General features: G+C 52.7%; 9 protein-coding genes across 9 annotated transcripts; 5 read left to right on the plus strand and 4 right to left on the minus strand.

Annotated features, from left to right (window-relative positions):
• Window positions 1–58: 58 nt before the first annotated feature.
• AYL99_01123 (hypothetical protein) lies at window positions 59–886 on the plus strand (the record flags this gene model as incomplete). The annotated part of the gene is made up of 2 exons (XM_018832639.1): window positions 59–117; window positions 175–886. The coding sequence occupies 2 exons, from the start codon at window positions 59–61 to the stop codon at window positions 884–886; spliced, it is 771 nt and encodes a 256-aa protein (XP_018698518.1).
• Window positions 887–5,837: 4,951 nt separating this feature from the next.
• On the minus strand, window positions 5,838–7,738 carry AYL99_01124 (hypothetical protein; the record flags this gene model as incomplete). The annotated part of the gene is made up of 4 exons (XM_018832640.1): window positions 5,838–6,213; window positions 6,271–6,887; window positions 7,055–7,496; window positions 7,569–7,738. The coding sequence occupies 4 exons, from the start codon at window positions 7,736–7,738 to the stop codon at window positions 5,838–5,840; spliced, it is 1,605 nt and encodes a 534-aa protein (XP_018698519.1).
• A 914-nt stretch (window positions 7,739–8,652) lies between these two features.
• AYL99_01125 (hypothetical protein) lies at window positions 8,653–11,026 on the plus strand (the record flags this gene model as incomplete). The annotated part of the gene is made up of 3 exons (XM_018832641.1): window positions 8,653–9,677; window positions 9,735–10,018; window positions 10,071–11,026. 3 exons carry the CDS (start codon window positions 8,653–8,655, stop codon window positions 11,024–11,026), a joined length of 2,265 nt encoding a protein of 754 aa, XP_018698520.1.
• A 248-nt stretch (window positions 11,027–11,274) lies between these two features.
• AYL99_01126 (hypothetical protein) lies at window positions 11,275–12,959 on the minus strand (the record flags this gene model as incomplete). Its single annotated transcript, XM_018832642.1, has 3 exons — window positions 11,275–12,380; window positions 12,449–12,570; window positions 12,739–12,959. 3 exons carry the CDS (start codon window positions 12,957–12,959, stop codon window positions 11,275–11,277), a joined length of 1,449 nt encoding a protein of 482 aa, XP_018698521.1.
• A 1,736-nt stretch (window positions 12,960–14,695) lies between these two features.
• AYL99_01127 (hypothetical protein) lies at window positions 14,696–16,330 on the plus strand (the record flags this gene model as incomplete). The annotated part of the gene is made up of 1 exon (XM_018832643.1): window positions 14,696–16,330. One exon carries the CDS (start codon window positions 14,696–14,698, stop codon window positions 16,328–16,330), a length of 1,635 nt encoding a protein of 544 aa, XP_018698522.1.
• Window positions 16,331–16,980: 650 nt separating this feature from the next.
• Window positions 16,981–17,739, minus strand: AYL99_01128 (hypothetical protein; the record flags this gene model as incomplete). Its single annotated transcript, XM_018832644.1, has 1 exon — window positions 16,981–17,739. One exon carries the CDS (start codon window positions 17,737–17,739, stop codon window positions 16,981–16,983), a length of 759 nt encoding a protein of 252 aa, XP_018698523.1.
• Window positions 17,740–18,423: 684 nt separating this feature from the next.
• Window positions 18,424–19,771, plus strand: AYL99_01129 (hypothetical protein; the record flags this gene model as incomplete). Its single annotated transcript, XM_018832645.1, has 2 exons — window positions 18,424–18,863; window positions 18,919–19,771. The coding sequence occupies 2 exons, from the start codon at window positions 18,424–18,426 to the stop codon at window positions 19,769–19,771; spliced, it is 1,293 nt and encodes a 430-aa protein (XP_018698524.1).
• A 1,817-nt stretch (window positions 19,772–21,588) lies between these two features.
• AYL99_01130 (hypothetical protein) lies at window positions 21,589–22,149 on the plus strand (the record flags this gene model as incomplete). The annotated part of the gene is made up of 1 exon (XM_018832646.1): window positions 21,589–22,149. One exon carries the CDS (start codon window positions 21,589–21,591, stop codon window positions 22,147–22,149), a length of 561 nt encoding a protein of 186 aa, XP_018698525.1.
• A 1,132-nt stretch (window positions 22,150–23,281) lies between these two features.
• Window positions 23,282–24,124, minus strand: AYL99_01131 (hypothetical protein; the record flags this gene model as incomplete). The annotated part of the gene is made up of 1 exon (XM_018832647.1): window positions 23,282–24,124. One exon carries the CDS (start codon window positions 24,122–24,124, stop codon window positions 23,282–23,284), a length of 843 nt encoding a protein of 280 aa, XP_018698526.1.
• Between the last annotated feature and the right edge of the window lie 203 nt (window positions 24,125–24,327).

The following is a 24,327-nucleotide window of genomic DNA, read 5'->3' on the forward strand; positions in this document are numbered from 1 at the left end:
TTCCCAACTGACCTCCCATACCAGCAGTTCGCCGACACCAGGATCAAGCCGGTCCACCATGTCTGTCGACAACGAAATCAAGGGCAGATTAGCCCTGATCACGGGTGCATCTGGAGGGTATGTTTGTCCAGCCCCAAGACTCTGCGTTGGACTTCGACTGACAGAAAAGGACAGAATTGGAGCCGGTTGCGCACGAGACCTGTACAAGAACGGCTGTCACCTCGCCCTGACATATTCCAAAAACAAGGCCAATGTTGACACCCTCATCGCCGAGCTCCTAGGTGACTCGACGTCCTCCGGGCTGAAGATCTCGTCGCACCAAGTAGATATGGCGTCCACAGAAGATATGGAAAGACTATATAAAGAGATTGAAGCACAGCACGGTCACGGTCCAGATATTTTGGTTGCCAATGCAGGATACGGAAAGCGAGTGCCTCAAATAGTGGACATCACATATGAAGAATTCGACTATACGATCCAGATCAACTTGCGCGCACCTTTTATTCTTGCCAAGCTCGCCGTCCCACACATGGCGCAGCAGAAATGGGGCCGCATCATCATGATGTCCAGCATAGCTGGCTACGGTGGTGGGATCAACGGCTGCCACTATGCCGCCTCCAAGGCCGGGCTGACGGGGATGATGAGAAATCTGGCCATCAAACTCGCCAAGGATGGCATCACGGTCAACGACGTGGCACCGGCCATGATCGGTGAGACCGGCATGATCCCCAACGCGAAGTTCCTCGAGGGCACTCCTGGCGATGTCAGGAATATCCCCGTCGGCCGGCTTGGGACGCCACAGGAGTGTGCGAATGTGGTGACCATGCTGTGCCGGACGGGCTATTTGACCGGGCAGAGCATCTTGTTGAGCGGGGGATTGAAATGAGGTGCTGTCTACGTGGTTTATGCAGCACATATAAGAATGAATCGAAATCATGACAGACACATCTTCTGACACGGCCATTGTTCAATGTGTGACCAACTGCATTGTTTCGTCTCGTCCCGTCTTGTCAGCATGGCTGCGACCTGTCCTTATGTTATTTAGGTATATTATGTCGCGTCACGTCACGTCACGTCACAACATGCACACAGTATATATATATATACATTATATATGCCCCGAACTGTACTTTGTCCCTTACCATTTTCGTTCAGGAAAGGGAGCGAAGCCGCTTTAATGGGGGCACGTGACGGAGCACCGAGGAGGCCCGGCCGAGCCCGGGAGAGCATCGTGGGAGCCACGGCAGAGTACGGGGGAACGCGCCCGAGCACCGGGGAGACACCCCGGAGCACTGGGCGAGCCACAGGGAGCGCTGCCTAATGCCTTTGCCCATTCGCGGACGCCAATTCGGGCTCAGGGTTCCCCTTTGGGCCTCGGCTGAGCACACCCTAAGCAAATACACTACCACCTGTGTCCCAGTATCACCAGCACCTGAAAACCCTATACGTCTGACTTAGCATAGGCCAGTCCATAACCTATCCTTTAGACAAAGGACAAAAGGGAGCAGTACTTGGCTTGGTTCAGAGTTGGGTACACAAGCCCGGCAGCTCGCCGAGTTTCAGAAGCCTCAGACAGCTTTTAATGAGTGTCAGCAGCATCATGACACGGCCGCAGCGGAGTATTTTGCAGTCATTTGTCAAAATGACACCCAAAAGCGTCGCACGATGCTTCACAAACCACTGCGAATTTTTTCACGCCACTTATTCATCGAGGACCTGATCGAGATGTATCCTGACGCCAAAGTCGTACTGACTGTCCGGAAAGGGGGTGCAGCAGACTGGGAAGCTAGTATAAAACCCGCAATCGCACCATTGATAAACTAAGACAACATTCCGTGGGATAGTTCTGTGAGCAGAGAGCTAGGAACTAATGTCGCAGAAGGGTCGCGGTTTTCCAAAGTGAACTCCATTGCACTGCCTGCAATCGCGGAATGTACAAGAATCCGTAGATGGTTGCTTCGACATCAGTCCAATTGAGCAGCCACAGATCGTGCGTATATTCGGCGAGGAATTTAGTGAAGAACGGCTCCTCGGGTTGGCCCTGAGCAAATTGAGCAAACATAAATAATGCCCAAGTGATAGTTTTAAGTTCTGTGCACCGAGTTTCGCCGTCTTATCCTGGAGCCACGCTTCCGTAGCTCTTTGTTGGTGGTGCGTTAATGCTCTCCCTAATCCCGAAGAGGGCAAGATAGTGTGAGGTGTGAACGACAGCAACCCGATTGCTGCTAAGCGGATGACCTTTTCAAGGGGAGGCATCACCGGTTCATCGTCGTCGCCGCGGGGAAATATCGCATGTTCGTAGGGATAGGATAGTAGGTCGAACTCCAGCTCAGTCGCCTTACGTCCAAGAACACTGAACTCGACGGGGGACAAGCCGCCGCTGTGAGTAGCATGTAGTTCGCAAAAGTTGCAAATATCTCGGGCAACCAATAGCAGCGACTTCAATCGATCACTGAGACCTTCCAGGTGGACGAAGTCGGAACCCAGGCGGGCCATGTCAGTGTTCGGTCTAGGCAAGATGTGTTGTAGGATATCCGGAGGTATTACTTCCCGTAGCCATGGTATGGTATCGCTGAGCAGAATCTAGGACGCATATGTTTCAGACGCACCAATCCATAGAGATCAGCTTTGCGGTGCCTTTTAGATGTATCCTTGCCTCATGGAAGCTGCCCACCACTGTTGCCATTGCGATAAGGGCAAAGCAAGCATCGATCACATCTTCATCTGGTACCTCTAGACTCTCCATTTTCCTACGCACTGCAACAATGGCCGCCAGATAAGCCTCTTGCTTCTCCTCGTTGACAAGAGCTGGTATTAGTGAAGTGTATTCATTCGTCACCGGAGACTCGGAACTGCTGGAAGAGCTATCAGTTTTCTCCAGGTTGGCTTTTTTGGAGTTCGCTCGTCTGTTGGATCTTTTCTTGCCCTGGGCAAATTCGTGCTGGGGTATGCGTGGCATAACGTGGGAACGGATGACGCGGCGTTGTTGTTAATTTCGAATCATGCGATTGGGCTAGAGGCACCAGATCCTTGGCTTGGTCTATAAAGGTGAAGTTGATGGTGGGAGAGGGTGAAGAGGCATTTGAAATTGGGCCGTTGGACATAGCTTTCAATTGTTCTACCGAGGCTTGGGCGCCGTAGAGACATGTATGCCGCACCCGTGTCACCATTGCTGATGCTCATTTTTTCCCATCGATCTCGTCTAGCCAAACCCCTCCAGTATTGTTGCGCGAGAAGCTCTTCCCAGAGGAAGAGGGCGACAACTAGCGGGGCACGGACCAACCTTTGGTTTAAGGAGGGGACCATTGAGGACAAGCAACCCGTACATGCCCACCCATATCGTGGCAACCGCATCCAGGCTCGTTAGTTGGACCACGGCTTGGTGTAGTCGCCAACATGCTGGGAGGCATTCTCATTCCGTCTTGATTGCAACGAACCGCATCAAAGCGTAGAAACAGCTAAACCCTCCTGATGACAGGGAATGTTGGTCAACGCTCGCTCGAATCTCGATGCAAATTCGCTCCTAAGCCTTCTGCACTCTGAGATTGATACTCTATTTACAAACAGCTTCGGTACAGTCAGCAAACCTGGCATGACTTCCAGACCGGACCCCGTGCTGCGCGTATATCGTCAGCACTCTGGACAAGATACCGCATCCGACTTGGAGGCAAAGTTGGTGCTGACTCCGGAAGGCACTTCCAATCTATAGGCATTAACCTATAGATTCACCGATGATCCGACTCAATGTGTGATCGACAAGTTTGCTTCTGGGATTGGATGATTGGCACGGATTCGTACCAAATCTAGCCCACGTGGTGTTCGAAGAGTCAATTCGGTCCTCTTCATTATGTATCCTAGGCTCTGAGTTGAGTCCACGTATGCAGAGAAGCCGGATGAAGTGTTTTAGACCTGTGCCATAACTACGCTGACGTCCTTATAGCACGTGTGTGGTTGGAGACTGGCTTCGATCGCAACATGGTGTTGAGGCTCGCCGTACCTACCTCGGCCGTCCAATGAGGGTTGTGAGGTTTGGCGACAGTTTCGTGGTAGAAAAGTCTCACATGCTTGGGCATGTCAAAATCCCTAACAGTGCCCTTCGAAGTCGGTGGTTCATCACCCTCGCTTCTGCCTGGCTGTCGGACAGTGATAGCCGGTCTCGATGTTGCCATTCACCTCGCCGAACGGTGGTTGAGCACGCTATTTTTGGATGCGGCTGTGTTTCGACCACCACGAGGGTGGCTTCACCACCAATGGTTATGCAAATGATCTCAGAACCACGAAGAAATACGGTCAGGGCGGCCCAATCATACATGCTTTGCCTGATGTCGGCGAAGGCCAGAGAAGGTGTTCGAAGGGCGTCAAGTTGACCACAGGAAACCATGGTGCGCGTGCTCCTTTCAGAGTCAAGACCACTCCCCTACAATTTTCATTTTTCTACCTCATCAACAGACAAAGAGTGGCTTGACGTCGTCCAATCACATGTTCACGCCTTATGTGCTCAGATTGTGCACGTACGATCCACTATATTCCATCTTGATCACTCGGTGGCAATGATTTCACGAAAGCCTTATAGTCAGGGTTACTGGTGCCGGGCTCCTGACCTGTGTGCTTGTGTGTGCACTGGGGTTCTGGTGAGTTTTGAGGCATGATGAACGATATGCTGATCCAGAGACGAAGGTTGACTGGTTCACAAACTGGTGAGTGGGATCTTGAGAATACGTAGTGCGAACTTGAGGCAGAGATTCGAGTTTTAGCGGATACTGAACAGGCCTGTCCTTATCCTGCTGCTCTAGCATCCTTGCAACTCTCGTGTTTCGTAGAAGGGTTATGATGTTGTAGTTGCACCGTCTTCTCATAGCCGTGTCATTCGCTGTCACGAGTATGGCCGGAGCAAGCTTTCATTGGCCGTAACAGCTTCTAACAACTGAAGGCTCTTGAATAAGAGCTGCTGTCGACTTGGGCTTGGTATTGATCCAATTTTCCACTAAACTGCTCGTCGCTATTCTTGAACGGCCTTCCGCGGTCAGATTGGGGTCTTCGATTTTGGATTGATGCATTTCATTTAGTGACCCATGGGTTGTCAGAGACAACGCGTTATTGAATTGCCGTAGGGACAGCATGCAGCGGTAGATATTCGCGTCCGCTTTGTAGCAGAAGGCCTCTGGCCGAGATTCCGTAAAACCTTCCGTTGCAGCTCGGTCCAATACCTCCAGAGACACATACAAGCAAGTGCCCCGGGGCAGAGTCAAATGAACCGCCATCACGACTTAGTGTTCCCCCACCTTCGTTTCTTGCTTGGGGTGTTGTCGTGTTCGGTGGCCATGGGACCGCGATCTTGACTCGCATACTTGTATCAGCATCCTGGCATCGTCAGGCGTCGTGACAAAGCCAAAGAATGAATGTGAGAGGTCAGTGATAGATTGCATCACGGGCTTGCATGGAAGGCCTCAATATGAGGAAGGCATGGGCAGCCAGACTGGAGAAGCCTGTTCAGCACAAATCGGCCGGGGCAAATCAGGTCGTTAATGCTGCCACGGAATCTCAGTGCAGGCGTCTCACCGAAATCGCGCAGTTGCATCTCATCACGATTGTATAGCTGTTGTCTTAAAAAAAAGACCACGCGATTGTCTATCTAAAGCTAATGCAGAGGTCGTCTGCCATGGATCTTCTGCACCATGCAGCTCTCCCTCATAGACTAAGTAATATACCTAATGCTGAAAACCAATGGCCCAGCGGTGACCAATGACCCCCACCAGGGAGACGACGCTCGCCATGGCAGTGGCAAGCAAAGGGATCCCGGCCTTGGATATGCCGGAACGTGACGCAGATATCGAACCCTACATGTGACTCTTCAAGTGGCCATCTCCTGATGGACTCTGCACAAGCTCGTCACCGGCGACACCACTAGAGTCGTTGGTGGCCACAGTGCCTTCTGCTATCACTCGGGCTTTTTTCCCATCAAAGATAATCGCCACCTCCTCGAGCGAAAGCCCTTTTGTCTCGGGATAAAAGAGATAGACCGTGATCAGAATGATCACGAGCATCGCAACGAAGACCAGATAGTATTTCCACCCAATCGCACCGAGCGCGATAGGATTTACAATTACGTTGAAAAATGTGGCGAGCAGGATGCACTGCTGTGTCAAGGCCAAACCCCGAGAACGAAGGTTATAGGGCCACATCTCCGTAACGTAGGTAAGCATAAGCGGCGGTCTGCATCACTTGTTAATAACCTGTTTTTCCGGGAGCTGAAGAAGGGGTCAAACTTACACTCCCGCGGCATAGAAAGCATTGTATACGAAGAGGAATGGAATAACTGCTATGCCGACAGCTTCATCACCATGTCTTGCAAAGCCTCCAGTCAGACCAGAAATAACCATAAAGCTGAACAGCATGCCCGCAGCCCCTAATAGCCACAAGGGACGCCGTCCAGTTTTATCAACGCTGAGAGCACCAACAATCGCAAATATAAAGCCCCAGATTTGAAGGCATGCGTTGATCAGTGTCTGGCGAGTGACGTCGGTGATTCCAGCGGTGTCGAGTACCAGTGATAGATAATACGTCACTACTTCGATCCCGTTCCAGTGGGAGAAGATGCCGACCGTGATGGAGAGGAATGCGCGGTAACGGTTGGCTGGTGTGCGGAAAAGATCGAGGTACGAAGTATTCTGTCTGATCTTGTGCTCCAGTTCGATGGCACGCTCGATTTCGGAAATCTCGAAGTCAATGAGAGGAGACTTCTCATCACCAAGGGTATGGTATTTGGTGAGAATTTGGCGCGCTCGTTCCAGTTTCCCTTTGGATACAAGGAATCGAGGAGACTCTGGGATCAGGAAGAGGCCAGGCAGAAGCGCTATGGGAATAGCGAGCTGTACAAAGGAGGGAATCTATGCGATTCAGTATCAGCACCTTCATGTCCGGAACGGCGAAAGGAGAAGGCCAACAGCGGCATGTTTTCCTTGCCAAATTTCACGTCTCGTATTGAACATCGAGGTTAGGAGTGCAAAAGATGGCGGCAAAATGGGCAAACAACAAACAGGAAGTCATTGCTTACGCGCCAAACCCAATTGCTACCATAGCTCCTGGTGCCGTATGTAACCCAAGCTGCCAGGATCGACCCAATGTACCAATTGCACTCGTATAGAGAAGTAAAAAAAGCTCGGTGGGTTGGGTAAGCTAGTTCGGTAATGAGAAGTGGTGCAAGGCCACTCCACCAAGCCCCAGGCTGACCAAGCAAGGCACGGCTAATGATGAATCCAGCCGAGTTAGGTGTGAAGCCCTGGAGGAAGGCGCCAACAAGAAGGAAGAAGTAACCAATGTATATTCCTGGCTTCCGGCCCCAGCGATTGGCTGTCCAAGCGACCAAGGGATATACAACGAATGAGGAGAGAGACTGAATAGCGATGATGAAGCCGAGCCAAGAACCAGACGGGCCGCCCATGAATTCATCCCACTCTGGCAAGGCCAGGAACCCGAATATCATACTGGTCTCGTATCTGGAGAGACGTGACGCCAACGGTGTCAGTGATAGGAGCATATTCAGAGGTTAATTGCTGAGAAAGACATACCCATTCGCTGCGGAGAGCATTGCCGCATTGACGAGTAACACATTCAGGCCGACGAGATGGCTTTGCTTGTACCAAGCGCCCGAAGCATTTGGAAGGACCTGGGCAAGGTTGTGGCCGACGGGGCCGACGGGGCGCTCAGCCCTAACGTACTTTTTCACCGTAGCCAACATATGTCGCTGCCCTCTGGGGTATAATTTGCCGGGATCGAAGGGTATGTAGAGCGAAGGTCATGATGATGGGTGGGAAGAGCAGCCCTTAAGCGCTCTGAAGTGCATGCCATCTGGATTCAAGCAGCAGCTTCCTGTCTTCAAGCAAACTTGGTGAGGCTCTGTGTGAGCGCCGAATACCGAAACCTCACGCTTCTGAAGCCAGCTATATTAACAGAGTACTGTATATTCAGCCGCAACCGATGGGCTTCAGTGTAAGTGCCGAGCACCGAAGTTTTGAAGTTACTTTTCCACTTACAGGAATGGTCGCTCCATCCTGGTCGTGTTGAGCACATTTGACAATTATGCCAAGAAGGACGAGCAGACTGGTGCGTCTTTTGTGATTCTTGCAATGTCAATTGGTCCTTTCTGCTGGATTTTGAGGACCTTATTTCTCTAATTCACGTGGTCTGGTGCGGTCTCAAGACGGTGCACACCCAAGTCATTATGATTGCCATCCCAGGTGCTTACCATGTGTTGAATCCTGAGACCAACTCTGCCGTAGCGTTCTGAAGTTGTGGAGGAACACCTTGTATGTATTTTAGTTGTCCTGGGCAAGCTGCTGAGAGGGCATACTGGGTGCAGTATCGATCGGCCTGGTCAGTACATGCTGAAGCTTCTTCGGGAGCTTACAAATGCTCGAGGTCTCGGCCATTGTCTTCCCCCACTAGTCTTGAAGGATCTGATCAGCAACATTTCAATTCCACCATCGAGATACAACCTTGTGGTGAGATCACATGTGAAGGTCGTGGATTTGCAAGACCGAGTGGACAGACAGGGTGCGAATAGGGCTCTGACGCCTGACACTATGATTTTGAGAAATGTCGGCGATCTCATCAGATCTGTCTCATCTGTCTCCCTCTGGACAAGGCTCTACCATGGCCAACAAAACCAATCACGTAAAGAACGTCTGGAGAGCCTGTGAATTCTGCCGGAAGCACAAAGTTCGCTGCGTACCCGCAAGAGATTGTACGTCGGCTAATCCGCAGGGTCACTGCCAGCGATGCGCGGACGCGAACAGGCCATGTCTTTTCACCCCGCCAACTCGTACCAAAGCGAAACGATCTGACGTGAGGATCAGAGAGCTGGAGAGGAATGTCGAAGCGCTGACTGCTCTTCTGAGGAATGGGCAATCCACCGGTCCATTCGGAAATAGGGAGACAGATACAAGACCGGTGTTGGATGAGGCGGCGAGAGCGGTGGTAGAAGGAGCCGATGGCGAAGTCGAAAGACCTCAGCCGGAGACCAGAAAACCGTGGCTGAAGAGGAAAAGACCAGTGTCTGGCGAAACAGACCTCGACCGTCAACGGCCATCAAGTTCGCAGATGGTTGACTCGGAAAAATCGACATCCACGCCCGGTGCTGGGGTCCTGGACGTTATTGATAGCGGCTTGCTGTCCATCCGCACAGCGACCGAGCTCTTCAATCGCTACGTCAACGACCTGGCACCTCATCGACCCATTGTCGTCTTCCCGCCGGAGACTGACCTCAACTGCTTGCGAACCCAGAAACCGACTCTGGCTCTTGCAATTCTGGCTGTTGCTGCGGGGACTGTGGACCAGCATCTTGCCAAAACGCTCAACACTCGAATCAAGCAGGTGTATGCGGACCGTGTGATGGTCCAGGGAGAGAAGTCCCTGGAATTGATCCAGAGCCTCCTAGTCACCGCGAATTGGTACCACTCCCCCGAGAGTTTCGACGAGTTGAAGTTCTATCAGTACCTCCACCTTGCCGGCGCCATGGCCATTTACATTGGTCTTGGTGAAGTCAGCTCCACGGGCACGAAATGGGCCGAAGTAAGGCCTGGATCGGTACTTCGAAAAGGTAACCACGGGCTCGAAGTGGACAAGGGCTGTATCGAAAGTCGAAGGACACTGTTGGCCTGCTACTTGTGCTGTGCCAGGTGAATATATCCCTTTCTGATTCCAAGCAACAGGCTACTGGTCTAATCTCCTCACAGCGTCTCACTCGGTTTTCATCGACTCAACATGTTCCCCTTTACCACGCACATGGCTGAAAGTCTCGAGATTCTTGAGACCTCTCCCTGTGCCGCCCCCACTGATCCTCGTCTTGTCGCGTGGATTCGCCTTCAGCTTATTATGGATACGTCCGCCCCCTCTCTTGGTCTAAACAACACCGGCAATGAGATCAGTCTCGCAGACCAGCAAATCCAGCTAGCACTCAAAAACTGTTCGAAGCAACTCAAATCATGGGAGAAGCATACCGTTTTTCCCGTAATGAATGGTATGGACACCATTTCCATTCCTCATCGGATGCTTATAATCCTGCACTTCAGAAACCCTCTCCATCAATTACCATTACTTCACCTGCATCCTCCACGAAATCGGCTTCTACGGCGAATTCGACCCGGAAGACTTCAAACCCCCCTACACAATCAGCAAGTTCCGTCCAGCCACTTTCCCTAAATATAGCAACTTCACTCCAATCCATCTCTCCTCCATCACGACATGCTTATCTTCAGCACGTACCATTCTCGATACAATGCTTCGGATGACAACACACCAACTCCGATGCAGCCCTTGCATAGTGTTTGCTCGCATGTGCTATGCTGTAGTGCTTCTCCTCAAGATCTCCCTTTCGGCGTCATCCACAGAAGGTGCGCTCAACGGCGTCTGCGATTTCGATATGACGAATGTGGGAACGTATCTTGAGCAGCTCGAGTTCAAACTGAGAGAGATAGCCAACGGACAGATCCTCCGATCGGGAGCAACGTTCCTGGGCGTGGTCGCCAAGCTCGGCGAATGGTATCGAAAGCATCAGTTGAATGAAGAACTAAGGCGGGACTCGCCGAACATGGACGCGGATGAATTTGAGCTTGTCGAGCCGTTGAAGCATCTTTACGTTTCAATGCCCCATACTCCTCCCGATGATGGAAGTAGTTCTCTGACCACGACCGCCACGGGCTCCAAGTCGGCGAGTGCAGCCCAGGACACTGCAGGTGAGCCACATCGTGACCCCTTTTCGCTCAACAATATCCCCGCCGTTATCGACGATGACTTCCAAGACCTTCAAATAACCGCCTTCTACCCATCCCAAGACGACACCATGTTCAGCTTCGATTCCAGCGGCCTTTCCTTCCCGTCCATCCGTCAACATGAAGTCGCTTGCACTATTTCAAACACGAACAATATCCAGGCGGATGTGGACGGCATGGCCATTGGTGTCAACGTCGATGCTGACCAGCATGCGTGGAATATGGACGCCTTTCTGGAATATGGATGCCTTTCTTGATTCTGTGGGTAGGGGCACTGGAGAGACTGGGTTGAATGAGCTCCTGAGAGAGAGGGAGGGATACGGTTGGGACGTGGAGCGGACGTCTTAATTTGTCACGCCTGGTTTTTATTTGGAGCCACGGATATTTTGTCGGAAACGAGAGGTATTACAACGTTGTGGATTTTGGGACCGCCTTGGAACCAAGGAGAAAGCTTCATGGACAACGGGGTAAAGGACAAAGGAAAACTACAAGACTAATTAATAGTCTACGCAGTATCCGCTCCCCTCTCGGCCTCCTGCTCCTTTGATCCACGTGCGATCCTCCTCCGCTCCTCCTCTGCCTCCAAACCAGTCCTAACCTCTTCGTGCGTATTACTCAACCTTCTGGTCCGTTCCACAAAGGCCGCCGCGACCAGCCCAGCAGCAGCAAGACAGACAATCTCGATCCATACACTTTGCAACGAGTCGTAATAGGCGTAACGGACGACGGCTTGCTGTTCAGTGTGCAGGGAGTCGATGAGGAGGATGCCGGCCTGGGCTTCGTTCCCTGAGAAGCGAGCCGCAGCGTCCGGGCCGAGAGATGCGACAAGGGCGGATTGGTGGCTTGTCATCTTGTTGGATAGGACTGTGGATCCGATCACTATGCCAATGGCGCTCGCCAGATTCCGGACGAATGCGTATGTGGCTGTGACGGTCGCGTTGTCTTGTGCAGCGACGCTGCTCTGCAAGGCGATCATCGGAGATTGGAAGATTGGCCCCGTGCCGATGCCGGATATGATTTGGTAGATTATGACCTTTGGCCACAATCTGCGGTCGGGGAGGTTGTAGAGGAGACCGTAGCCTAGAACCGAGAGAAGGAGGCCGAACAAGATGCAGTCGAAGCAGCGTCCTGTTTTTTTTATGTAGATTCCAGTGGCTGCTGAGCTCAAGGAGACGGACAAGGCCCAGGGCAGGAGCCAGACACCGGAGAGGAGCGGGCTGGCAGCGAGGACGGATTGGAAGTAGACCGGAAGGAAGTAAGCCCCCTGCAAGAAGTAGGTACTGTGGGAAAAGTTGACGAACAGTATGGCGAGGTTGGACGACTTGCTGAAGATATGGAGGGGAATAATGGGATAACGAGCTCTCGATTCGACGATGACGAAGATAACTCCGGTGGCCATTCCGAATATCATGAGACAAAGGACTGTGGGTGAAGACCAAGGGTGGAAGGTGCCGCCAAATTGCAGGCCCATTAGGAACATGATTGTAGCGCCGATTATCGTGAGACTCCCCATCCAATCGACAGCTTTCAGACCTGCAAGGATTTGCGTCTTTGTCGTTTGCAGATTGAGTGTAAGGAGAATAATGATGAACGCAGATCCAGATATCGGCACTGGCCATTGGGAAAATTTCAGCTTCCTTCCAAAGGAGACAAATGTACAATAAAGTTATGAGACTCACGGTTCATGTAGAAACACCATCTCCAAGACGCTTTATCAGTCAAGGCTCCTCCAACGGCGGGACCAAGGGCCGCCGCCGTTGCCCAGACCATGCCAATGATTCCGTAGTACATCCCCCGCTCCCTGGAAAACGATCAATGAGATCGAGAACCGTTTCTGTAAAAGCCAACTTGCCTTTGGGAGAAGAGATCTCCAATCACGATATTCACCAATGTCAACAGACCACCTGCCCCAATGCCTTGGACAGCTCTCCCAGTTATCAGCATTGCAACGCTTATCGCAGAACCGCACAAGGCACTGCCCAAGAAGAATACTGCCACGGCGAGGAGCAGCAGTGGTTTTCGTCCCCAGATATCACTCAGCTTTCCCCAAGTCGGGACAGACGAGCCGTTTCCCAAGAGAAATGCCGACGGGACCCAGACATAGCCAGCCATTGAATGAAAGTGCCATACGATCGTGGGTAACGCGGTGCCAACGATGGTGATGTCGAGAGCTGCCAGGAAGACGGCCATCTTGATGACGGCTGTCAGATTGAACAAGCCAGGGGGGAACTACACTCACACATAGTGCCACCATAGAGAGGGCTGTTTGTAACTTTCCTCGACTTCCCATACCTGTAGAAGACGAAGCAGAGCTTGAAGGGCCCGCGTCGGCCGAGGAAGTCGGTGGCTGCAGAGGGTCTTGGGATCTCGAGACAGCACCTAGCTTGAGGTCCATTGAAGTCAACGAGTAGGCCAATGAGCCAGTGTGCTGCAAAGGCAAAATATCCAAGTCGATTCAAACGTTAGAAAGTCCTCCTGGCCTAAGATTAGACGAGCCGAATAGATAGAAGACCTCTGCTGGTGGATGACACAGAATGCCTTTGGGATGGCACTTCAGCTCGACAAGCACAATATATACGTGCCCGGCTACAATATTCGTTCCATATCTTCATCATTTGAGGGCTTTCCCGGTCGTAGTTGACTCCGATCCCGACGAGTTCGTTGTTGGCGTGTCCTTCAACATGTTCCCAGAGTTTGGATCTTCGATTGAAACGAAGTCGGGCTTCGGCGCTCACCCGCTCCATGCCAATTTCGCATCCGTGGGAGGATCAAAGAATGATGCAGGGCTCCGCGAGGCTCCGCAATCGGGCATCCGTGATTGGTGGTCCAACCATCCCCGAACTGGTCTTCACCCATTACCATTTCCATTCGGAAAAGGGAGCGAGGCCGCCTTAATCGAGCACGTGACAGAGCACTGGGCGAGCTGCAGGGAGTACTGCACTGATGCCAATCCGCAGAAGCCTTCATGCATTTCAGCCAAGCCTGCTGCCTGGAAACGTTCGACCCTTCCGTCTACGTGGTAACGCGTCTTGCCTAATCCTGGCGTAGGAGATGGGTTTGTGGCAGAAATGTGCGCGCGAAGAACATTATGTACCAACACTACCGCTTGTGGCATGTTATCTCTTGGGGACCAGTCAAGAGAACCACCATCTGTTCTGGATTCGACATCAAGCTCAACAAGTTGCATCATGTCGGGTGAGCTGCTACTTCTGACAAGAGATGTATGCCAAAGATGCCATTCCCTAGACCTCGTCTCGGTCATCGAGCGGCAGAAACACAACATCCCGAAACAAGATATACTCTGGTCACCATTCCTTGCCCTGAACACGACGACAATGCTGCTATCATGCAGCGAGTTCTGTTCGACTTGGATGTTCCATTCTCAGCAGACTGTTGTTGTTGTGAGATTTTGCAACGAATCTCCGCAGCATACTTTGCTTTCAGAGTGGACCCAGACGGAGGCACTTCAGTCAACGGTCCTTGGAGATTTGGGCTCGATGACGGCTGGTTTGCATTCGCAAGAAACAGAAATTCCATTCAACATTACAGCACTGTAGCTTCTTCCGAAGGCACAGCCTTCTCACGCATCATGGGTCGGGATACCAACCACTGTTCCACCGCCGCTTGGCGCTCCATATGCTGGCTATATCACTCGAATTGTCCCACCGAGACTTAAAGACTACGGGGTCCTCCGCGGGTGGCTAGAAACCTGCGAGCGAAATCATCCTGGCTGTGTGCCAGAGAAATCGCTGGAGCTGAACACCATCAGACTTATCAACTTAAAATTACGAAAGCTGGTTACCTTCCCAACTGATGTTCCGCAGGTAAACTTTGCGGCTCTCAGCTATGTCTGGGGGGACGTTCACAAGAAGTCGTTTCAGGTTGGCCAACTGCTCCCGCAGCTCCCACAAACGTTGGAGGATGCTATGGTTGCAATTCAAGAGCTAGGTCTGCAATATCTGTGGGTCGACTACGTCTGTGTCGATCAGCACGACCACTCATCAAAGCATGAACAGATCAGAATCATGGGCAGCATTTATGGCGGTGCATATGTGACATTGGTTGTTCCTCATAGCAAATCTGCCGTAGAGGGAATACCGCGTGTAGGAGAGTCTGCCGCATTTGTTCACCAAGCACATGTCAGTATCGGCCGAGGCAATGAGATTGTCTCGCGTCTACCATCCTTAAGGACCGAGATGGGAAGCTCTCCCCATGCACAACGTGCTTGGACTTATCAGGAGATACTCCTTTCCCGGCGTAAGCTAATTTTCACAAAACATCAAGTCCACTTTAGCTGCCGGAAGATGATGCAGTGCGAGTCTATATTCGAGAATGGCCGATTTGACGATGAAGAGGCTAGTGGAGGCTTTGGTATGGACAACGCGGCCACCAAAATATTGGATGGAACATCGGAAAACTCAGATTGGCGTGGTATATATGACAAAATGGTTCTTGAATATGCCGTTCGGAAGATGTCGTTCGAGAATGATGCCTTAAATGCCATCTCCGGTATCTTGTCACGCCTTCAGCGTACGATATACCCCAAAGGTTTTGCATATGGATTGCCCCGAGACGAATTTCGGAAAAGGCTCTGCTGGATCCAGCAAAGCGACAGGTTTGAATACGATGAACAATCTCTCAAGCGACGCTTTGGTTTCCCTAGCTGGTCCTGGCTTGGATGGGTGTGGGAGATGGAATCTTCACCTAGCTGGTGGTATGAGCACGATGACAAGACCAACTACTGTCCATATTGCTGTTTGATTCAGCCACCCCTGCTCATCCGACTTGGGCCGGATGATGAGGTCGACTGTGCGAATGACAACGTCTGTGAGACGACTAGAACTGTGTTCACGGGCCGGGATGCAATACGAAGAATGCAATTCCTCCAGCATCTGTACCAAACAGGCAGGATGAAAGGCAACACTGAAAAACGCCGATTCGACCCGTTTACTGAAGTATGTGAAACTATGGTCCAGGTATTTGCCTTCCTTCGGTCTCTGCATCGGTCGGACAGGATGCCTGGTGGCAATACGCAAAGGCAAGTCGATGGTTTGGCCGAAATATGTGGAGTCATCGTCCAGATATCTGTTATTTTGAGGCAGCGAGCAGGCAAGAGATACAATTTCACCGACGGATTCCAGGTACTGCCTCACGTGTATGACAGCCTCAATCTGAAAGACTGTGAAGCAAGAGCTCGAGCTCCTAGACTCCGCGCATATCTTGACGGTCCCATCCGCGACGTGGTGTCTCAGCAAGACGTCTGCACGGAGGTGGACTGCCTTTTAGTGGCATGGAGGGTCGGTGTTAAGGCTCAAGCAGACGGGTGCCCGGTGTTTGATGATTCTGATTCTGACATGGCTGAACTTGCTGAGCAGTTAAGGGAGATGGACACGGCAGCCCCGGAGTCTTCGAGACGCGTGGAATTGTCTTTGTTGCTCTTGAAGTGGCGAGATGGGGTGGCATATCGGGCTGGCTTCGTCACGCTCACGCTCGATGCGGAGGAACTGTTCAGGAATCTGGAGCACTTGAATCCGGTATGGACACGTTTCGTTATGGGTTGAAAAGATGGCACCGCTCACTTTCGGTCTACTCTCCGTCTTCTGGAGCGGTGACGCGATTCTGGGCGAACCATATCAAATACAAAATACCGGATATCTCTACTCCTGCAGTGTGTAGATTAGCGCGCCGACGGGAAAGAAAGCAACCAAAACTCCTCCCTTCCTTTCCTTGCAAGGCTGGCCAGAATGTTCCGCCGCCCGGGAATTGCTATATCCTTCTTCACGAACCCTCCCTTTAGAGGACGTAAGGGGGGTGGGTCCGTCCGTCACAAGGGGGAGATGGGATGGGATGGGATGAGACCAAAATCAAACTCGAATACCATATCAATATTCCTTGAATATCGATATCAGAATCAGTATCAACATCAACGGCAGCCCGTCCGCCCCTTTCAAACCCACATGAGTCGGCTCATCGATTGAGGTAAGTAATAACCCCTCTCTCCCTCTCTAGGAGGTCCCCTTTTTGCGTTTTGCCATTGCCATTGAACTCCGATCCCGGTTTCGTGCCGAATGCCAATCCGATCTCCCCGTTCCACGAGCTTCCTTTTGGGGGTCCCATCGACCCATATGTGACACCATTTATCCGAGTAACGTACTGTAGAGTAAAGCAGAGGGAAGGAGAGTAGATGTAGAGTGACCAGCTATGTAACGAATTACCTCGCCCCCGGCCGGATAATGGGCCCCCGGCCGCCACCCGGCATGGCGTCCTTCCTGGTATCGGTGCCGGCGAAGACCTTCTTGCGCGGGGGCGCGTCGGTGGCGTTGGTTGTGGTGGCGGTGGCAGTGGTAGTGGTGGACTTGGACTTTTGGGTGGTGGTGCCGACGTAGGTCCTGCTCTGAGAGGATGCGTGGGGGATGGCGTCGCCCTGCACCGTGGCGGCGCCCTCGATCTCGGACGTGGTCGAGCTGATCTCGACGTTGGCCGGGCTGACTTCGAGCGGGTTGAATTGAGCGGACGGTGTCGGGGAAGAAGTATTATTGTTATGACTCGAGGTCCTCGTCGTTGCTGCACCACCCGTCAGGTTCTGGATCTGCATCTGCTCGGCCGCCTGGGCGATCGACTTGGCCGGGTCCGCGGTCGCCGCACTGTCGGGCGAGAACGACACGGCCTGGGCGGCCACGGCGTCATCTGTCCCGGACTTGCTGTACTCACTCGGTTGGCGGCTGATGCGCGTCCGGTCTTGTTGCGCCGACCGGTTCGCCTGGATGTCCTGTTGGCATTCGGAGGAGGAGGTGGAGGAGGGAACGGAGGAGGATTGATGGCGGGCGGTGATGGTGGTCGAGGTGAGGAGTGGTTGTTCTCGGGGCTGGCATTGAGACTGATGTTGCTGGCTGGGTAGGAGACCTGTGAGTCGGTGGAGAGGGGTGGTGGGAGCTCTTAAACTCGGGATTCGAAGGCGTAGAGGCGTCATGTTGTAACTTGGTGTCTCAAGTGGTGGTTGCCGGTGTTGGTATGTGGTGAAGGTGTAAGTCGAGTCGTCAAATCAATAGTTAGGGGAGGAAGGAAGTTAGTAGTTGTCGAGTCTGGCGCCTAGAGTATATATGAAAACGCTAGGCCAACCCATTGTCGCAGATCAGCAGTGACATTGGCCCCTTTGAGCATTTCTGATATCATCCTGACGTGGGTGGACAATGGATGTACAATGGATGTACAATGGATGTACAATGGATGTACAATGGATGTACAATGAGCTTCCCCGGATTTCTAGCCCCGTGGCGATTGGTGTCTACGGTAGATTGTGACCACCACCGATTCTAGGCTCGTTTGATAGTTTCCCATCTTCCTCCTTCTTCGAATGGCTGCAGAAGCGACGCATCGACTGAGCCCTCATGGCTGGTGTCATGTCAACAGCAAATAGAAGTTGGCCATGTGTCGACTCCGCCTGCCACAAACGGGCGCCTTGCATCACCAGGATCGTGCCCAACACGAGGAATTCAGCCCCCAGTGGGCAGTCTGCCCTATCTTCCAATTCTCCATTAATATTGTATCATTGCCACCGCCCCTCCGATAACCCCCTCCGATAGATGAGGGCTGAGCTGCGTCGAGTTCGTATCTTTTCTGACGATCATCGAGATTGCACCTCATCTTCCAGGGAATGTCAGACCCCTTCTCAACAGCAAGCAGTGTGATCGGTGTGGTCTCGTTGGGCTTGACTGTCTGTCAAGGCCTGGTGTCCTACTACTCAGCCTTCAAGGGTCAAAATCAATATGTCGATAGCCTCACCCAGAGAGTTCAAAACCTGCAAGGCTGCCTCAACTTGTTGCAACAGGCCCTACCAGTATGGACGATACGCTTTGCCAACACGGCGCCCCAGATCCAACAGCATATCACCGCCTGTGAGCCTAGCATCGTGGCTTTGCGCAACAAGCTCTCTGGCTTCAAACAGATGCAAGGGCCTTCATTGCGCAGGGACAAACTGCAACATTTAGCACAAAAAGCAGCCTTTCCATTCAGAAAGGCCACCATCGATGAATTATGTGGCATCCTTGATGGGTTGCAGAAGAACCTGGACACCGTCCTCCTCATCGCTGGTTTGTAGGTGATAAACAAATTAACCTGTAGCTCATTCTCTCAGCTGACGGCGGCAAAGGGATGCATCCTCAACCACACTGAACGCCCTGGTTGTCCGAGACACAAAGATTGACGCCATCTTATCCGCTTCAGATGTCATAACTGCTCGGTCCCAACAGACTAGCGACCAACTTTCCTTTTTGTGCTCCGAAATATCCACGATCAAAAATTATATCCAAGCTGAAAAAGCCCTTCACGGTGCCGGCTCGCATAAGCTCATCCAACCGCCCGACGGCTCGATCTCGACTGCGAGACCGCAGAACTCGCAGCTACGGGGTCCTGGAGAAGGGCAGGTCCAGCCTCCGCACTTCCCACAACCGAATCTTTCTTCCAGAGCTTACTATCAAGACTTACACGGGCGTCCAACTTCTCCAGCAACCAACACATCCAAATGGTCTCATTACCCAATCTGCCTATGCCTGAAAACCAGGACGCGCCGACCCCCAAGAGCAACTACACTGTTCATTTCCTATCTTCACACCGAAGAGCATGAGGAGGATTGTCCCTGCTATCTGCCAACGGCCAAGAAGAGAAAACTAGACATCTGGATATCGTATCGCTCGGTGCTGATCTCTCGTGGTTTCCGGTGCATGGCGTCCTTTGTCACCGGCTCGGGTGGAGGCTCAATCAGTGCAACTGTGGACTGGATTCCGATTGTTTCTTGGGAGACTTCGAGCGCAATCCAACTTCTTCTGCGACTAAAACATGCACTGTTTGGTTGTGAAGCGCCGGAGGCCCTTCTGGATGGAGCCCGCGTGGAGCTGATGGGCCTCTTCGCCCAGAGAAAAGCACATCCGAGAGAGGTTGATGAGGGTGGTCGTGGCCTCCTCTATGTGGGTGTATCCATGGCTTACGTGGTCAATTCTTGCTAATTGTGGGCACAGCACGCAATCAGGCTCATTGAAATATCCCCCAGCTATCTAAAAGGTACGAACTCCCCAGCCTTTTCAATAATCCTATCGCCCAAGGCCGCGTTGATCCACCGAGCGGATTGCATGGGAGTAACTAGATTGCATGTCAGGAGTAAAAGGTTCAGATTACATGCCGGGACTGATCCTTTGGACGCAACAGATGACAGAGACTCTTTTTATTCTTCTTATTCCCGCCTCTTATACTGGCTTGCGTCCTTGGGTGCCAAAGTAAACGCTCCAGCAAGTAAGCCAGTCATTTCCTTGCAATGACTCAGCTACCTGACCTGATGGTATAGCCAGGCAGTACATATGGCCGGGCAGCAGGAGTTCCAGACTTTTAGGTACTATTACGAAGGATCTGACCGAGAGAGGAGCTGTTGTGGTCGCTTCGGATAGCCTTGGAATGTCGTGGCCTGTTTGGGCCTGCCTGACTACGTGCCTACAATGGCACCATGGTATGCTATCTGAAAACATGCCCATTGAAAATATGATGAACTGCTAACTTTCCAGTGGTCGAAAGCGGACCACTGAGCTGCGCGATTCTGCGACGGAACCCCGAAGAGGCTATTCGCCTGCTTCAGCACAAACGCGCTCTCGCTCAGGAGTTGAATGACTGGGGTCACTCACTTTTGCACCTCAGTTGGAATTGGCCACTAGGTCTGGTTATTCTTCTCAAATATGGAGCCTCATCACTAGTCAACCATGAAGATAACGTCGGCAACAGACCAGCGAATAGGCGTGGCTTTACCTTCGAATCCATGATATTGATGGCCGCAGGGGCTGGGTTCGACACCAAGCTACTTGACGAGCTTCTGGATAGGTACAACGCGCGTTCACGGGAACTAGACGTTGTCTTGGAGGGACTTGCTGGCAGAAGAAGGCAGCTACAGCGCCTAGCGGCATTGCACTTGCCGCAATATGGACACACATTGGTCGGAGACACCGTCAAGGTCCTGGATGAACAAGCCGCTGGGGTTTCCATCGCACTTGAAAAGGCTGGCATCAGGGTGCCACCGGCTCTCTGCACTCCCAGACGCCAGACAACCGTATACCATGGTGATGGGCTTCCTGTCTGGCTCGCACAGAGGCTGTTCGACGCTGGTTTTTGTGACGTTGACGGGCGGGACGACCGAGGCTACACACCTCTGATGGGGGAAAGTTGGTGGCTTGCCGGATCTGACTTACTCGCATATGCACAATGGCTTTGTGACCGTGGCAGCGATTTGCTTTGCCGTTTTCCTGCATGCACGAGCAGCAACTGCAAAAAGAGAGACGACCACCAGAGGCCAATCGCGCTGAGAGCAATCCATTCGGTTGCGTGCAGAATCGGTCGGGAATCTTGGCGCGCGCATTGGAGTGCGACAAACCATGGAAAGCTTGCTATTCGAACAAGCCATTCGGAGCTTCTTTCAACTATCGTGTCCTCGAACATTTCAGACGGCTGCTCTTGTGCTTGTTCCAGCTCAGGGTGCATTCCTGTTCTTAATCTTGTGAACAATCCTGGTATATATTCTGGGCGAGACAGCTATTGGTCCTTGCAGTGGCTGGATGTGCATCTTCCCGTTGCCTTCCCCCAAATATTCTTGAAAGTACTCAGACTCTACACTTTCGACGCTCTCGGCCTGACACACACCTGTTGCCGTCATGGCAGTGTTCCTGATCCGGATGGATCTTTTCAACCCTGGTCTAAAGCTTGCCCATTTTCAACACCCGTTGATGAGGAGATCCGAGAGATTCAAGACGAAGAAAGGCACCAGATATCCCTTCTAGATTCACTTATGGCCGAGTTCACCGAACAGTGGTTGTCGTCGACTTTAAAGTGGCGCGTGGAGAAGTTCATGTCCACGATTTGGCGGCCTAGATTGAGACAGATTCGGAGAGAAAGAGCACGAATGTCGACGGAAGAGCAGGCTCGGTTACGGTCCCTAGGCATCGAAATGCACTTTGACGACCAAGACTCTTTGAGTGACGATCGAGGTGATGATGAACGTTCTGTGGAAGACGAGGAGCTTGAAGATGATGGTGTAGACGAGGAGCTTGAAGATGATGGTGTAGACGAGGAGATTGCAGAAGAGGAGATTGCAGACGAGCAGATTGCAGACGAGGAGATCAAAGGCGCTGGTGCAGACGAGGAGGTTGAGGCTGAGAGAGCACACAAAGAAACCAAAGCTGAAAGACAGCTTCGAGAGATCCGAGCCTTCTTCACCGACGTCGAAGTCGCAGAGATCCTCAAGGAATCTGCGCGAGTGAACGGCCTCGAAGATGACGACAACGCCTGGTTCAAGATAATCAGAGCGATCGATTCACGACAACATCGAGAGCTAGCTGGAGAGCAATGAGTCGCTGGGATGTTTTGTGTCGACGCCGCGAGACAGGTTCCTTGAAGCGTTGTTGGCGATGCGGACCACGCATGCCGATGTCGCTGTGTGACCCAATCGCGAGACTCGGAATTTTGGCAGAGGAGGATAATGAATCTTGCAGGATTGTTGGTCGGGTGTGCGGCGCGATGGATGGATGGATGTATGTATGTATGTCTTAGACAGGAAGAGGCTGTCATACAACAGTGTTCTATTCCCTCTCTATGCACACGGTTCTTCCCTTCCAGCATGGTCCTCCGCGGCTCTCCCCCTATCCTTTCCACAATCGATCGGAGCTGGCCCGTTGAACAAGCTGAGCTGTTCGGCGCTCATGCTGGATGGATGGACCAAGTAGCGGCGGGGCCATATATGCATCATGAAGGGGATGGTTCTCCTCCATTACATATATAGACCTGGACCTAGATTCAGATCTAGATCTGGTCGGTCGTGTTTGGCTTGCTTCTGCTCTACTGGAGAATCAATCAGTGCTGTCTGATCTGATCTAATGTGGAGGGAGGGAGGGGGGGAAGAAACGTGGCTTAGTCGAGAAACCTTTGTGAACTTCCTCTCTCTCCCCTCTCTCTCTCTGTGGGTTGTGGAGCTTATTTATTTATGTATGTGTACAATACAACACAAGTTAGAATTCAATTCAGGTCCACCACGTAAAAATTTCCCTCGCTGCCAGGGCTGGGCAGGGCGGGTGCTATCAACAATAATGATAAGGCTGGCTGGGTGGCTGCCCCATACACCTACCTACCTACCTACCTTCTCGAACAGACAGCCTGATTGGGCTGAAAAGCAATCTCATCATCCACGAGGTCGTATTGAATCCCTACTAGTACTAAGTTAGAGGGAGCCTCTCCCCCTCCTCCCTCCCTCGTGTCTTCCAGCTCTGCCGAAGGGGATCTGAGGGGTTTCATTGTGTTGCTGTCCTGCTTGAGTTCTTCTGCTCAGGTCAGACTAACCCAAGCAAGTAACTTTTCGTGCAGACGCCGGACACTTGAAAGACTTGGGTCCAGGTGGCTTTCGTTGCGTCCTGTTACCCACCCACCCAGGCATTTTGATACGCCGCACGCAGAGTGATAATATTTGCGTGAATGTAAGCTCGCATGGTCTACTTGCACACAAAGTAGTTCTTCTGCAGGGCGTCGTGCAGACGGCCGAAGACGCCGCCGTGCCAGGTCTTGAAGTCGGCCCATTCCTCGCGCGGCATGGTGGCCGAGAGCATGTTCAGCCAGCCGCCCACGATCAGGTCGGCGTAGGTGGCGCGGGCACCCTCGAGGTAGGGCCCAGCGTCGTGCACCGTGAACAGCTGGGCCAGCGACGTGAGGGCCACCTGGAAGGCGGCCGTGAGCTGCGCGCGCATCTCGCCCTGGATCAGGACGTCGTCCCACGACGCCAGGCCGGCGCGCTTGGCGAACAGCGCCCGCGTCGCCTCCGCCGTGGCCGGGTTGAACGGCATGTAGTACGCGACCAGCACCACGTGCGCCGAGAAGGTCGCGTCGACGTGCATGTTGAAATGGGCGTAGGGGGCGGTCTTCGCACTTCCCGTGCGCGTCGTCAGGGGAGCCGGGAAGGCCATGTCTCGGTGCGGACTCTCGTAGTCGAGCCCCGTGCCCGTCGAGTCGGCGGGGAACAGACTGCCGGCGCCGGAGTCCGGGAACTTCTCCTCCAGGTAGCTGGCAATGTCGAACGAGTCGCCCACCACGGTGCCCGAGGTCGGGTCCTGCAGCATCGGCAACGTGTAGAAGTCGGAGCCGTCGGCGAGCTGTCGCACGGGCGGGCAGCCGAGCCCCTTGCGCACGTCGGGGATGTCGAGGATCTCGATCCACTTGGTGGTGAAGGGCACTCGCTTGAAGCTGAGCGCGAGCCGGGCCTTGGAGGGGTTAGGTGCGTACGACCGCGGCTGGAGGGGCGACGAGATGTCGTAGAGCACGAGAGGGTTGGAGTCTGTCATGGGTGCAGGGTGCAGGATTGCAAGAAAGGATGGGTTGGGAGTGGCAGATGTAGTATTGTGTCGGTGTAGAGACGGAGCAGAGCAGAGCAGGGCCAGTGGCGCAGGAGGAAGAGGACGAGCAGTGTTTTATGTGTATGCAGCACGCACTCTTCCCTTTCCTCGTCTACCAACCTACCAACCTACCAACCTACCAACCTTTGCTG

This window comes from Fonsecaea erecta (genome assembly GCF_001651985.1).
Source record: "Fonsecaea erecta strain CBS 125763 chromosome Unknown Scaff1, whole genome shotgun sequence".
NCBI lineage: Eukaryota > Fungi > Ascomycota > Eurotiomycetes > Chaetothyriales > Herpotrichiellaceae > Fonsecaea > Fonsecaea erecta.